Here is a 15,775-nt window from a genome sequence, read left to right as displayed (position 1 = left end):
CACGGTGAGGGGTAATTCCCAACTTTTCTAGCAGCTATACTCAGCCTTAAAGCTTATAGGCTGAGGTCTCTGCAGCAGGTCTGGGGACCTTGTAGTGGGGTTTCCATGTTCCTGTCTGACATCCTTCTTTTTGTCACAACCTTTTTGGCCAATTGTAATACACACACAGGTGACAGTTCTGCTAATGGGAGACAGGCAGAGGTTTTGCTTAGCTGCCACCCCTGGAATGGAGGATGTAACTTCATGGCATTATCTGTTCCAAAGGAGATTACCTATAGTCAGATATTGGTACTAAACTTTTTCCCAGTGGTGCTTCGTTTTTATCTTTTTTTGAATTAATAAATATGTGCTTCAGTTTGATGTTTCTCCAATGCTAAAGACTTTTACTTCCTCAGAAATGTGAAAGGAATAATCTCCTTTTATTTTCAATTGGATTAAATTCAGCAGAGAGCTTGGGAACCCATCTTCTCTGCAGCATTGTCTCTTATCAGAAAATGGCTTAATCGTAAAAGACATCACGTACCTCAGCTTCATGCTTTGCGCTGATTCAGGCTGGATCCTGTTACAAGGTGGAGAGTGAGGAGAGAGTTTCTTTGACTAATAGATTCTTTGCTTTATCTTGCTCTTTCTTATTTACTTTACTCTTCCTGTTCTCTTATTTCCTAGGACTGTGGTGGCCTCCTGTCTGAAGGGGACAATCAGGGCTGTTACCCTCTGGACGGGCACATCCTTTGCAAGACCTGCAACTCTGCTCGGATCCAGGCTCTGACTGCCAAGGCCAGCACTGATCTCTGAGGATCAACTGTGACCCTCCCCAGGATGCCCATTGGGGGATATTGCACAAGCTTTGCATGATTTCTTTCCAGCCTAGGGTCTGAAACTCTGACATTTAAAAAAAAAAAAAAAAAAAAAAGTAAAACTGGAAGGCCTTGGAACAAGAGGGCAGTTTGAGAGGCCATGTTCAGACTGCCCACAACAGGCACCTAATTTAGACACAAGTGTTCAGGAGGGCAGTGAGTGAGTCAGAGCAGCTGCTCTCTCTGCAGCTGATGGAGTTAAGGGTCACAGCACCTAAGTTATCTGCCTGTAGGAGGTCTGAACATGGTCCTTACTATGCTTCTGTGTTTGATTCCTGTTTCTTAAGAAGTACATGAAGGTAGAGGGTGAAAGATGGCTGAGGTTCCTGCCAATGTATTCTGAGAACCTGACCAGCTCTCATTGAAGTCATGGGACATCCATGTCTGCTGGTGATTTTAATAGGATCTGTGTCACCAGCAGAAGTAGCTCCACTGTCCTAGAAGGAGAGCAGACCCAGCATTAACACAAACAGTGCAACTGCAACTGTACTGCACCTGAGTGTAGGTGTGATCTTGTATCCTTGGGACAGATCAGTTATTTCTTAGGCCCTTACTTGTCTCCACTCCCTTCCAGTTCAATAGGATTTTTCTTTTACTCATGAAAGTCTACTTAGCTATTGCATAAATTTATTCAGTAGTGATGCTTCCAATTCACAATGTATGAGAAATCACAGAAAGAAGTGAGCTTGCACACACTGTGCACTACATACACACTACACACTACACACAAAACATGCTTTTGATTTACCAGAGGCATAAGCCAGTCATGTCCATTGAGCAGATCTTTAAGGGATGTGGAGCTGGAAATACATTTCTAAAATCCCAGTGGTTAAAAAAATGATAAAAATGACTACACAGAACTGCAGTGCAAAGCGATGCTCAAAAAAATCTCACGCCACTCTCTCATACAGCCCATTCTAGTGGGACCACTGGCAATGTTGGTCTCTGGGTAGACATTCAAGCAATAAAGTCTTACTCTATCTCCTGTTATTGCAATGGGAGGATTTTTCTTCAACAGTAACAGGGATTGAATCAGGCTTTGGGATGATAAACATTGATTTGATGTTAACACATGTGATCTGTATTTTTCAAAAAAAAAAAAATCTGATCTTGTTTCAACATCAGCAAAAAAGATCCTTCTAAATACATGTTCAGTTTTCATCCTAAGAAACCTAAAGAAAGTATTAAGCCCTTCACTATGCCTTTCCAGAAAGCAGGCATATTGTTTTTCTTCTTCCATTTTCATCCCAGCCACTTATAACTTGCCTCTGGTGAAACTCATGGCAGTAGAATGCTGGGCCAGCAATAGCATTTTCATCTTCAGTCCAGAATTAATATACAGGCCAAGGTAAATAAAACCTGGGCATAGGAAATAATTTTTTTTCACGTGAATGTGGGTATGGGGTTTTTTGTTTTTTTTTTTTTAGTTTGGTTAATTAAAAACAAATCAAAAACTTAAAAATCTATGGCATTCTGAGCAGCTATAATAGTCTTGTTCATGAAACCCGTAATAACTAAGGTGCAAATTACATAGTGAGGGAGTAATTTTCATATCACTGAATTGACATTAATATCTTATTTGCAGATGTAATCAAGGAAAATACCTTTCTTTGCACTTAAATTAAGAAGCAGAATTGAAATAGTTGCAGTCTGATTGACCATGTAAGTGACAAACTGGCACTTTTCAAGAGTAAGTTATAAGATTTTTATTCATGCATCCCACTGAAAAACAATAAGAATGTGGTGATTTCCTTTTTGTATCAGGTTTCTGTTACAGAGAATAATTACATCCACTAATGCTGAAAAGAAAAGTTAGATGAGCTGAACTGATAGGAAACAAAGGAAAAATTGTGATGTGATACTGCAGCTCCTGCAAATGGTGCACTTCCTTTCACTTTAGCACTAACCTTTCTGGAAGAGCACTGTGATACTCAGTAGCTTCAGCTGTCTGTGGTAAATTCAAATGCAGAAATACCAGTCTGAAACCTCCATTCCTTACATGGTTTATATGTTGGCAAACTTCGCCAGTCAGGGAAGTTTCCCAAAATTAACAGCTTGAAATGAATCTGTCTTTGTAGAAGGGTGGCATCATTGAGCAGAAGAGTTTTCCTTCACCACCATAGAGGCTGTGCTGAAGCAGTTTGTCTTTTTATACTGGATTTCTACCCTGGCCAGCAAGAATGTTGCTGCCTCAGACATAAACAGATTTTTTGGCACCTTGGCTCCCACCAGGTTCCACCTGGGCTCCTGCTCCCTGAACCGTGGCATGTAAGGTCCTTCTGAGCTCGCTTCTTGACAAGCAGTCTGTACCACCACCACTCCAAAAACCTTGCAAATACTGAGCAAATCTAGTTTGAACTAACCCTACAAAAACAAGGGAGGTCAGTGCTGGGATACAAGCACAGGTGATAATGCGATGCACTGAGGTGCAGAATGGGCTGTTCAGCAGGCAGAAAATGTAGCTCTGGTCTTCCTTACTCTTGTGAGTGTTAAATCAAGTGGCTGATGAGACTCTCTGAATAACGCTGGGGCAATTGATGGCAACCAGCAGCTGTGCCTTCCAGCACAGAATGTGGCCTAGACTAAGGAGAGGATCCAAGTTCAGAGCCTTTGGGCTTTTTACAGTCCTGCCACAGGCTGAACTGGAGTGAGTCATATCACTCCTTGTTTTCTGCCCTCTGCATGAGAGAGCTTCTTTGCAGTTTCCCAGAGACATTATGGGGATTAAACTAATCACAGACTAGCCCAAACTACTGATTTCTGGTGCTCTGTTTTCTCTTTCCAGAAAAGTTTGCTGGTATGTAGGCCTGGGATTCCAGCTCATTTCAATGCATGTGGCCAGGAGATCCAGCTCTGAATCCTCTCTTATGAGAGTGGTGTGGTGAGTTGGGCTGGCATGCAGGGAGGTGAGAGCCAAACTTTTGAAGCATTAAATACTTTATGGATGAAATATGATTGACAAAGATTGAACAGTGTTGATGTTTGAGGTGCTGTGGCTGGTTTCTAGACCTGACACATCTGTGCAAAGGTACTATGATGGGGGTTTTTTTCACCCCTAGACACCAAAGCCATCTCTCTGGAAGGAGTGAGTGTCCAAAAGCCTTGTCTTTATTCTGTGGGGCTTTATTTTTCAAAATTGCTATAAATATATTTGAAAGATATTGTATATACATCACAGAGGCTCTCATCATCCACATGTATATGGTAATCTCTCTGCTGATGCTTCAGGATTTAATTAGGAAATGCTGGTGGGATTTATCTCAATTGCACTGCAATTAAGAACCACTGGGATATGGCTTCATCACAATATTTATCACATATTTATAATATATCATGTTTATCTCTTCCAAAGAAGGAGTCTTTTTGCCAAAGAGACCTTGGTTTTTTAAAGTTGGACCTTCTTAGCCATGACAAAAATTCACATCATCTGGCTGTGGTAGTGTCCAAACTGTTCCTTTCAGAAAGAGTTGGAAGATCACACAAACATTTCTGTTCAAGTCTGCAGTTTCTGCTTATGCTGCTTTGTCTTTGTCTAGCATTTTTTGGCAAGTAGGGCCTGATCCCATGATTTGTGTGGCCAGACAGGGCCCAGGATCAGGTTCTAATTTAGCAAAATATTTAAGTCCCTGGGGTTTGTTTAAGCACGGACTTAAAACCATTGCATGGTGTGACATAAGCCATTAATACCAGACTGGTTCTTTATCCCCTGATCATACAGGTTTGATCTGGGTAGGATGTGGGCACAGTCAAATTTCTATCAAATTACCCAGAGCACAGGAAATGGCTCCTGTGTTACCTTTATGCCAACTGTAGGAAAATACCACAGCTGATCAAATGTAGCATTTAGATGACAGGAGGCTGAGTTGTTACAAGGTGAGTGCTTTGTGTTGGGTGGCTGTGGCACCTTCCATATGTCACAAGTAGCCCTACAGCCAGATTTACTGTATCTTTGAGCAATGGCTTTAAAACTGTCTACTTAAACTTTCTCCAGGAGACTGGGTTGCCTTGGTTACAGCCCAATCCTTAAGCATATCCCCAAGGCTAACACTAGCATTTTGTGAATGTGATGGTTTTATTGTCACTTACTTTATTCACTGAACATTGCTTTTAAAAAAGCCACATCAATTCTTTAGCCTATCTGATAACAAGCCTTTAATTTTGGTTTTGGGAGGGGTGTTAATATTTTAATTCTTAGATTTTTATCATGGCTGCAAAACACTTGGGTAATGACTTAATCATAGAGGTGTGGGAGTACCGAAGTGTTTGTCACTCTACATAACAGTGTTCATCCTGATAGCAGGAGCGAGACTTTCACAAAACACAGGCCTTAAGTTGATTTTCTGCCTATCAGCAAAATGTGCCTGAGAAGAATGAGAAAAAAGTGTCTTTAAAGAAATGGTGGCTGTTAAAGAGAACACATGACAAGTCTGTCTGAAATCTCTTTGGACCTGTTATGGTCCACAGCTGCCTGGCTGTGGTTAACTCAACCTGGCTTAGTCAGGTTTTATCAGCATTTATCAGTATTGATAAATGCTGGTTCCTTTTGATTTTGAGAAAGTCTGGAAGGCAAGGGATAACAGGACCCAGGAGAAGGTTCTTGAGAGAAATCCTTTGTCAAGGATAGACACGTGGTGCTTGCGCTGAGTGGCTCCAAAAGGGTTTGAGTTGCTGACTGGTGTCTGTTGGTGTCTGGTTCCTGCAGTTGGGGCACAGTGTTGATTTGCTGTTTGTTCAGCAGCCTGGGTGGACAACACCTCACACAGGTTCAGTACTGCAAGCTGGGACTGTTGGAGAGGGGGTGCTGAACCATCCCATGGTGGTGGAATTCCCACGAGAAGACACCAGCGATGGTAACTGAGGGTTTGTTGTGGAAGGAGGGCAGGAACTGCTTCATAACCTAGAGTTTAGTAAAACACGGACCAAGAAAGCTGTGAGAACACTATTTCCACTTAAATCTGGTTGCAATTTTTACTCTAAATTATGTGATACCAGAAGGGCCGTTTTTTAATGAGAAAGTCTCTCTTTTTGCAATGTTACCCACAACATTTTCAGGGGGTTGTTTTTGCTGTTATGATTAAAATTATACTGAATCTTTATCTAAATAAATTTCAGAATTGTTAGCAAATATTTTTATTTCTCAAAGACCCATGTCATCTTTCACAGTTTTTTGTAGTTCTTGGGTTTCTTCTACTGGCAAATTAAAGTTTCTGTTAACCATTTTGAAAACTTCTTTGGATAAAAATTCTACATAAAAACAAGCAAATGTTCTTGGGAAATGGTTCAATATTGGACCTGGAGAAATAAAAAAAGCTTTGAAATTTTTCACAAGATATTTTTTCCCTATTTTTAACTAGTTTTGCTAATTTTGAAGTCACTGTTTCCTTTGTTAGAATAATCCAAGTAATGTGACTCTGAAAATAACAGTGTTACTTCTATTGGATTCATTTTTCTTACCCATCTTAAAGCCATGGAGTGGCTGGCTATAGGGACTGCCAGTGTCTTTTTCTGTGGCAACTTCAAATTTCTTCTTTGTTTTTATCTTGAGGTCTCTTTCTGTTTGGCTTTTTCCCCTGAAATTACTGAAGACTATAAGCTCAATTATGGCAACTGCCATGAAAATCAAGAGATACTGATTGAACTTCATCTCCTTTCTGGGCTTGGGAATGGCATTTTTCCTTAAACATTTCTAGAAATATTACCTGTCTTCCTCAGCATTTCAGCTTTTTATTTGCAACAGTTGGTTTCCCAACTGGCATTTGGAGCCTGATAGAGAACAGACTTTACACCTGTGAAATGATAGCATTCATCCAGCATCTGAAAATCTAAGAGAAAAAAACGTAACCTCAGTAGGTTTCCTGGTGGACATTGAGCTCTCACTTTAGGCTGGAAATTTTCTGCTGTAGTGAGAAAAAATCTAAGTTCCACCCTTGCAGAGCAGTCTAGCATACAGACACACACATGTCAGGTGTTTGTGGGGCTGTAGCTGAGTAGAAATACAGGCTGCAATATTGACAGCTGTTGCTTCTTATACTCCACTGGGCTTTATTCCTGACTACACATCCCTGGTCTCTTTGGCTTCATGTAATGTGTGGAAGCACAGGGTTTATCACGGGTAACAAGGACATCCAGTTAAAACATTTTTTAAAATGTTGCCATTTGTCCAGTATTCTCATCCTACCTAGATATTTTAGAAAATGAGGAAGGAAACAGAAGCCCCAGTGGTGGCATTACCTTTACAATTCCAGGGGTTAGAGTCACTCCCCAGGAACACCATGCTTGGGGTGTCTCTGCTTTTCTGCCTCTGCCTCCCCTTGTCCACAAGCCACCCTCTTACCCACTTTTTCCATGTCCTCAGTGTGCACTCATCTTTGCAGTAAAGATGGTTTCTTACTTACTTCACCGAGGTATTGTGAGTCTTAGCTAGTAGTTGGAAAAACTTGTTCAGATCTTTAATCAAGCAGTTTTGTGTGTCCTTAGTATCAGTGGCCTGCCATATGGATATCAAAGAAAATTGTTATAATTATTGCTTTTTAAATGATTATGAAATTGTGCCTTACTTTTTCAGTCATATTTAACCGTGTAATTTAGAACCACATGATTGCAGGGATTTACCATGAAGAAATATATTTGAAGGATAGTTTGTTTTTTAAATATTTTTTTTTCCTCAAAAATGATTTTATTAGCTTTTCCTCTTTATTTTTTCCTCCAGTTATATTCTTTTAATATGTTTGTGTAAAAGGGCAGCCAGAATTTGCATTCGTGAGAGACAGAAGATTTTATTTGGTGTTGTATGTAAAGCTTTCATTTTCTTTTATGTTCCTTCAGGAAAATTCCTCTCTCCCCAATTACTCATACTGAGATGTCTTTAAATGCAGGCTGACCAGTAAGGGTTTTTTGTTGTTGTTGTTTAATTTAGTGTGTGGTTTGCTTTGTGGTTGTGGTTTTTCTTTTAATTAACCAGATATCGGCTGCTGGGGAGGCATTGCACATTCATGCAGAATGTTAATGCTAATTTTCACAGAAAAGACAAAATTAGAGTCTTTCCCTGTCTCCAGTGCAGTTTGGTTACTGCTCTGTGTACAACACTAATATTAAGCCAGACTGTAAAGGCTAAATACTCAGAGTGACCTACTTCCATTCACCAGCAAGAATCCTTTGTCAGCTGACTCCTGTTTGTTTGTTCATTTTTAAATGTCGGATTACAGAACTAGCATCTCCTAAAGATGAAAGAAAACAGTGTTTTCATGTGCAGGAAATTTGGGGTTGCAGTAACAGAACATTTTCTTTGTGAATTTGGATGTCATGGTGTTTTAAGCTCCTGCCTGGAGCCTAAATCAATTTGGCCTCTCATCCAGTTCATCTAACTGGTGCTCCTAAAAGGCTGCAGCCCTGCAAAAGCTCATGCAGCATTTTTGGCTGCCTTCCCTTGCTCCCATTTGGTACATATTTGCACAATTTAACTGAGCTTTTCTTTCTGCTGAAGGTCAGATGCAAGCGATACGAAACACTAAACTTTATAAACAAGCAAAACCATTTCAACCACAGCATTTTGGACTAGAATGGATTTTTAGGTGGCGCACTGTCTGCTGGCCTTTGGAGAGGGGATCCTGAGACTGCATTGGACTGGAACAGGATGCAAAGCCACAAGCCTTGTTTTTTTTAATAAACTACTTACTGTAATCCAGCTACACAGTTTCAGCCTCACACTTCAGAAGAAGCTTCCAATGGCTGTGCACGTACAGGCACTTTCTCTCTTGCAGAAAGTGAAACTTTCCCAACCAGAGTAAATTTAACCTATTGCATAAGATGCTGGAAGTTGGTTGTTTTTTTATTTTCCTTGGGATTCTCACTGTAACCTCTGTGTGCAGAGGATGAATAGCTTTTCTTTTTCCCCCTCTTTTACTTTTCCTGACAAGATTAGATGTTGCATATTGATGAGCTAGCATTTCAAAGGTCCGTGGGGCTTTGGAACATATTAAGAATCTCTGAAGTTTAATATTCACCATGTTTTAAATATTCAAAAGGAAAAATCTGCATAAAATAGCTTTTGATAAATACATTCTAGGGATTCTTTCTTTCTATCTTACACAAGCATTGTGGGGATTGTGGCTGTGCCAGTTTTGTTCCAAAGTGTCTTTTGTTTCAGCATTTCAGGATCATTTTGGTCCCATTTGTATGCCCAGTACCAGTCCTGAAATCTGTTATGGTTCCTACTGAGACTGTACAGCAGGCACGTGGCTGTGACCAAGAAAAAGGCTCAGCTGAGCATTGGAACTCCTGAATATCTGGAATATCTGCTTGGGGGCTTCCTCCTTATGACAGTTGGGCACATCCAGCTCTTTTCTGTGCCTGCTTCTTGAGATGGGGTTGGGATCAGTCCAGTGGTCAGGCCCACTTTGAGATCTTTCTGCAAAGGTGCTCTGTACCAGTGGGGTTCTGAGATTGGAAAATATCTTGGGTGCAAGAGCAAAGCAAAGTGTCATTTGATGCATCTCAGATCTCACAGGGCAGTCTCCCCTTCCTTGGAAGTCTCTTTGGTGAGAATCTCAGCAGTAAAAAAAGTGCCTTTAGGAGAAATCCTCCCCTAGGGATGCTCCATTTCTCATGCTCTTGAAAATCTGATTCGAGCTTTAGCCGAGGAGGATCAGTTGCTGGCTGTAAAGGCACAGCTGTTTTGCTGTAATAGCAACACATGTCCTTAGCCTCCATGTCCTGTGGTACATCCCAGGGTGTTGCAGGACAGCCCTTGGGTCCCTCCTGCACCCAGCCTGGACTGTCACACCAGTCCCTGCTGAATCAGTGCCTGGTATTTGTTCTCAGGACCGCTCTGGCCCAGGCTAAGGGCACCTCATGCCTCTATGCAAAAGGTGGTGCTTTCAGGTTTTGCTTTACAAATAATGCAGCCCTTTCAAACTCACCTTTCTTCTCTCACGTATTCTTGACAGAAGTAGGATTTTAAATATTTCATAGCATTCTTCTTTATTCTTCCTTTTTGCCAGATGCCTTGAAAACATTGTCAGATTACGATCTGGGGGGGATCGGGATCAGTTTCCTTTCCTTCTTGATTGCATGGTGTAGGTTTGCAATGAGGGTTTTGTCCTTTTTTCTTTTTTCTTTTATTTTCTTAGTCTTACAGAACACATGCCTTCATTTTATGCAGAGAAGGATTGTCTATGATTAGAGCTAATCCAGGATGGCAGGATTGGACCCCCACAGCGAAAGCTAGAAAAGTGATTGCAAAAGTATTCTGTTTCTCCTTTATTAATTGCACAGGAAGTTTCCACCAAAGGCTCGTGTAGCCCAACTGGCCTATGTAATAAGTAGCAGGGCCTGTAATTACAGTCTGTCTTCTGATCCTATCTGTGCTCTGACTTTCTAGGCACTGAAGTTCTATTTACATCTGGCTCTTTGTCACCTTTTTAAATTTTTGATTGGTCACTAAGGGAAGGAGAGCACGAGCCATGAGCCCTGCGAGGTGCAGTGAGTATGAACGAGGGAGTCCTCCTCCCTCTCAGGTATCTGCCTGACTTGGGACACAGAGCAGAGACGATGAGCGGGAGGATTTTAGCAGCCATGCAGCACAGGAAGTGGGCTGCCTGCCAACTGGGTATCTTTCAAGACCTCAGAGTTCTTTATAGCACTGGAAATTTGAACCTTTTACAGGTCTTAACTAGTGTACTCTCCTGTGAGATATTTCATCAGCATTTCTTTGCTCAGAGCTATTCCTACAGGATTTGACCTTTTTTCTCTGTAAGATTCAAGGTTTTATGGTTGCAAAGAGATCCTTCCCCATATGGCATGAGGAGGGAGATGGCTTTTGGCATCGTGCAGAGAAGCTGTGTTACAAATCCTGGTATCAATGTGGAAAGCTAGAGTAACTTGAGTGGGAGGGGAAAGGCAGTGATTTACACATGGTTCAGTACGAGGTTCACCAGCGAGCACAGCCTCAAGCAGATGAGCTCCCTGAGGTGTCAGTTCTGAGACCTGCAGGATAATAATGGGCTGCTTGTGGGAGTGTTTGGTGCTGGTCACTTTGGGAGTAATCTCTTGTCTCTTTGGAAACATTCACTGAACTTTGTGTAAAGCTACAGAATGGTGTCCCCCACATCTCTTCCTCAAGGCAGACTCCGGTGCTATGTTTGATCAAGAGGAATGAAAGCCATTAGGCAAATACTGTACTCTGCAAAAAAAACCATTAACAATATACTACAGATACTTTTAATGTCCATTAAACTGTTACCCAAATTGTCCCTTTTCTATAGCTTGGACTGTTATTTCATTATTTTTAACCTGACTTCTGCTTAAAAAATGCCCCTCAATTATTTTTTATTTTTTGTAACTCTGCTTCTAAGAAAGTTGATGCTTTAAAGGAAAAAAAAAAAAAAAAAAAAAAAAAAACTTAGTTTCAAACATGGGTTTTTCAGGCTTCTAAATTAATAATTTCTACACCTGACCCAGTTCCTGCAGCTGCCAAAAAAGAAAAGAGAAAGCTATTTAAATTTCTCATAGAACCATTTATCTCTTAAAATATGCCAAGGCAATTTGAGGTGGGGGTGGAGACTCAGCTATTTATCTCAGCAGCTTGATTTTTCTCTTTATGTTTCTAACTGTCAGGGGGAAAAAACCGGTAGGAAGCTATTCTTGGGCTATTATTGATGTATTGTGTTGCCATTATGCAGGATGTCTGCTTTGCTATATACGGAAGGACATTAATAATAGCCATCTCCCCTGCCCCCACCCTCAGTTCCTCTCTGAGAAGATATGGTTTAACTGGAGCATCTGCTGTGTTCAAATTGCTGCTCCTTCCTCCCCTTCCCCCAGTTCATTCCCAAACTAGTTTTAGGAACCAGGGCTAAGGAAAAAAGGAGACATTATTTTTGCCATTTTTCTGCCTACTTCTGTGGTTGCTCCAGGCAAATAATTTCCATGCCCTGTACCTGTCTACCTTTTTCTTTCCCATGTATTGCCCTTGCTTTCATTTTAAGTTCATCAATGCAAAGAGAAAACCCTTTCTTGCTGTCTTTTTCTCACAAAGGCTGTCTGGCAGAACGGGCTCAGCAACAGACCTCTGATTTGTTATTACCCAGCATTTCATATCCACAAACATTGGTTTCATTATTTCCAATTAGTAGGAAAATGTATTCCCGTTCCCATCCCTCCCACCCCAGGTTTAAAACATTGTTATGAGACTTTAAAGGGTCCGTCTGCTTGTTTAAAGACTCGGATGCTTGTTTTATTTTTGGAAGCAGAGTGTACAGTGAACAGGAATAGTTTGATGTTTAAAAAATAGCCCCAGTTCAGCATTCCCCTGAAGTGCGGGAAGTCCTGTCTCCGCAGGGCTGTGCCAGCAGCGCGACAGCCCAGAGAGCAAAGCCGGCTTGAAAAGGAAAAAGAACTGGCCTGCCTCACTTCATCTGTGAGAAGAGAGAGGTGAAAATAATAAACGTGGCAAGAAAATAAAGGGCAGAATTGCTCTGGTTTTTTACTTTAATGGCTGTTCCTATGTCTCCCGCTGATTTTGTTCCAGAGTAGCTTTGCTTATTCAGCATTTTTGGTAATCAAGACTATGCTTTTTCATGGTATCATTATTTTTACTTTTCATTTGTTGAGTTGTAGTCTTGCCCTGGTCCCGATAGGGTATGGAGCTCTTTGGTTTGGGCACTGAATGAAAACAGTTAGGAGCTCTGTCTAGGAGAGGTCACCTAGAATTTGGAACCAGAAAATGCAATCAGAATATTTTCCAGTCTGATATAGAGGTTTTCAAAACTAAAGGGGAGATGGCCATTCAGTGTCGTTTCTTGTTGCTTTTATAATTTTTCTGGGTGGTATACAAGGAGAAAAATGACACCCTCTGTTCCCTAAACTAACCCAGAGCCCAGCATCTCCTCTGCAAACATTTTCTCCAGCTTTCCACGCTGCTGCAGCATGGGAGTGATGAAGGCCTGCTATGGGAGCAAGGTCAACCTTATCCTCTCCACAGCCAGTGCTGCTCCCCATGGTGAGTCTGTGTCCAGCCTAGGGCTTGATCCTGCCTTCCTAGTATGAGTATTTTGCCAGAATCAGCCGTTTTGTCTCTGCCATTAGCTGTGGCACTGTGTGCGATGACGAGGATTTGCAGGGAAGGAGGAGAAGATCCTGTTCCAATTAGGCTGCCTTTGTGCTAATGTTTCATTCAGGGCTGCATGAGATAAGAGCAGTTTGCACTGAAATGCACAGCCGGAGGTTGTAGTTTGTGTTTCAACTGTGTTGAGATGGTACCCATTGAAAATCCAAACTGGGGCATTTTTTTTTGCATCTGCCAGTGCTTTACTAACTGCTTTGTGTGGGCTGCAAACCCATTTCAGGTTGGCAAATGGACATTTTGTGCCTTGTCCCCCAGGCCTGATCTAGTTCTTTGTTTTATCCACCGAAAGAGTAGTATTTCTAATAGCCTAAGTAGCTAAGCTGCTGAAAAGCATCTCAACAGAACAACCAGCAAGGTGACAAGTAGGCTATCGACAGAGCTGCCTTTGCAAAAGTGTATTCCACTTTCTTCACTGTGTGCCTTTCCAGAGACCTGCTGTGCTCCTTTATGGGCAGCAGAGAAACAGTCCTAGTGCTGAGCAGGGATGGGAACTAGGAGGGTGATGGAGAAGAAAGAGGCTAATGCTGAGCATTTGTTCTCCATGGGGATAAGCAAAGCAATTGCTTATCCCATCAGTACAGCTTGTCTTGCTTTACACACCCTGTTGTCTGGTGGACAACTGTTCTGTAGCAGAGGTATACTTCGCTGTATTTCCTCAAACATCTCTTCCTGATCAGAACTCCAGAGTCATTCATATCTGAAGAATTTATTCCCTTAATATTGTCTCTTACAAAAAATCTCCATCACTCATTTTTTATATAATGCTAGAGGAGAAAATCTGAAGGTGAACTAAAGTTTGATTGGTGCTACTGTATTAAAAAGGCTGATATGCTCTCATTTTCAACCCTTAAAATAATGTTATAGCAAATTTTTGTCTGCTGTGATTGGACAGGAAATGCAAGGTGTATTGGAAATGCAGTAAAGGGAGAGACTTGATGTTTTGATGCTCTGAACTGTACCACTGTGACCTCCTCTGCTGTCTCTTTGGAGAGTGAGAACTGAGTATTGGTAGAGGTAAGGGTAGAGCCAAGTAATGCCTGGACTTTCTTTCACAGTCTTGCTAGCAAGGATCTGCCTTGGTGAGACATCAACTTCCTTAATGGTCCTGTACTTTCCCATGCCACAGCCTGTGCTTTGGACAGTCAGAGAGACTGGAGAGCAGCCTCCAGAGCCTTCCCTCTAGTTAGTCAAATGAGAGACCCCGAGTACTAATTCTGCAGTCAGTTTGCAGAACAAAACAACATGTTTTCAGAGCCCAATCTCTCACGCTGGCTTTGCCTGTGGGCTGATACAAGGGGATCTGAACCACACATAGGTCATTCCAGAAAGTTTCTTATTGGCTCTGTGCCCCATGGAGAACCCCCTAAAGGCTGGGAGAATGATTCAGCTCTTTCAGACTGCAAGGAGGAAGTGCCCCCAGGAATGTATGTGTCCTATGTAGCTGCTATGCTTTGGCCTACCCCTGCCAGCTGCAGAGCTGTCTGCTCGAGGGTTCACTGGGGATGATCTGTCCTGGATGTGCAGTAATTCACAGTGGTTTGAGGTGGTGTTTCAGCTTCGTGGTGGTTGTTGGTTTAGCCCTTGAGATGGAGAAGGTTTTGCGTTGTTGCCTTTGTTGCAGTTGGGAGGGAGCGTAACTGGGCACTCTCCTTGTGCAGTGTCAGCCGACAGAGGCTCTCAGTGGTATGGGAAGCATCTTCCTTTTAAATGTGAATCACTAGCCTAGGGATCTGGGCAGGGGGCACAAGGAAGCACTTCCTGTGTGAGGAATGCTTCTGCTGCACACTCTATACCCTCGGATCCTAATGAAGTAACATTACTTGAGCTTTTAGGACTGGTCTCCTGTCTGTCAGAGCTTGGGGGTACCAGATTTTTACTCCTTGCTGAGCAAAAGCACTACCCAAGCCTGTGGGGGGCCTAATCCTGCTGCCATTGGAATTTTTCTGATTCCTGTGAATTGCTGAGTGCACCTCCTGTGAGCTGCTGAGTAGCCTCCCTTGTCACTGAACCCATCAGGCCACTTGTCTCCCTCACTGACTGCTCCCACAGGGCTTTGAGGGCACTCAGGAAATGCAATCAGCACCTTTCAGGATCGATCTGCTAGGCAATAAATGAAGTTTTTTCTCTGGTAACTTGTGTGCATGAATTGAAAATCATTTATTCCAATTTGTTCTGAGGACAGATTCAGCATATACACATTTTTCTATATTTATAAATATATATAGATATATATATTTTGTTCTCAGCTAGTTACCTCTTTTAAACTGCAATTTTCAGAGCAACCGGCATATATTTTTTATTCAACACATAAAATAACTTTTTACAATAAGAGAATGAAAGCTGTTTTAAGCATGTGTTTTCTGTATTTTTATTATGCATTATCCAATTATATTGAGATGTATTTTCCTCTTTGCTCTGCTCTTTCAGTTGTTATCCTTTTTATCAGTTATGCTTTTCAAATGTTTTGTAAGGGAAAATAAATATGCAAAATCGCCAGATGCCTTTTTTCTTTGCAGAAGAAGTATCACAAATGCTTTTTTATTACATTTTACCAATCCAATAAACTTCTTATAAATTTCATTTTTGTTTGCTAGCGTGTGAAATTATTTTTTCAAGTTGAATGGTATTTACTTTCTCCCAGCCTCCACCTGCAATTACGCTTCATATCCTTCAACTTTTTTTCTTTTAGGTTCGAAATTTCATTGTGTGGCTCCTGAGCATACTTAATTCAAGAGTCTGTTTCACTGATGGGTGTAGTAAAGATGTAAAAGTGTCCCAAGAGAGGCTGTTCCCC

At 41.6% G+C, this 15,775-nt stretch overlaps 1 protein-coding gene across 3 annotated transcripts in view; it reads left to right on the top strand.

The window, feature by feature from the left end:
- The window catches only part of LPP (LIM domain containing preferred translocation partner in lipoma), a 311,346-nt gene extending 295,871 nt beyond the window's left edge, over positions 1–15,475 (top strand). For all 3 annotated transcript variants that reach the window (XM_015637754.3, XM_015637755.3, XM_015637753.3), the window contains one exon: positions 667–15,475. In XM_015637754.3, the coding sequence (XP_015493240.1) occupies positions 667–795 (129 nt within the window). In that variant the 3' untranslated portion in view covers positions 796–15,475. The remainder of the gene's footprint in view (positions 1–666) is intronic.
- Positions 15,476–15,775: the final 300 nt, after the last annotated feature.

This window comes from Parus major, chromosome 9 (assembly GCF_001522545.3).
Source record: "Parus major isolate Abel chromosome 9, Parus_major1.1, whole genome shotgun sequence".
NCBI classification, from domain to species: Eukaryota; Metazoa; Chordata; class Aves; order Passeriformes; family Paridae; genus Parus; species Parus major.
The sequence above is the reverse complement of the archived record's forward strand: the minus strand, read 5'-3'. Positions and strand labels throughout refer to the sequence as shown.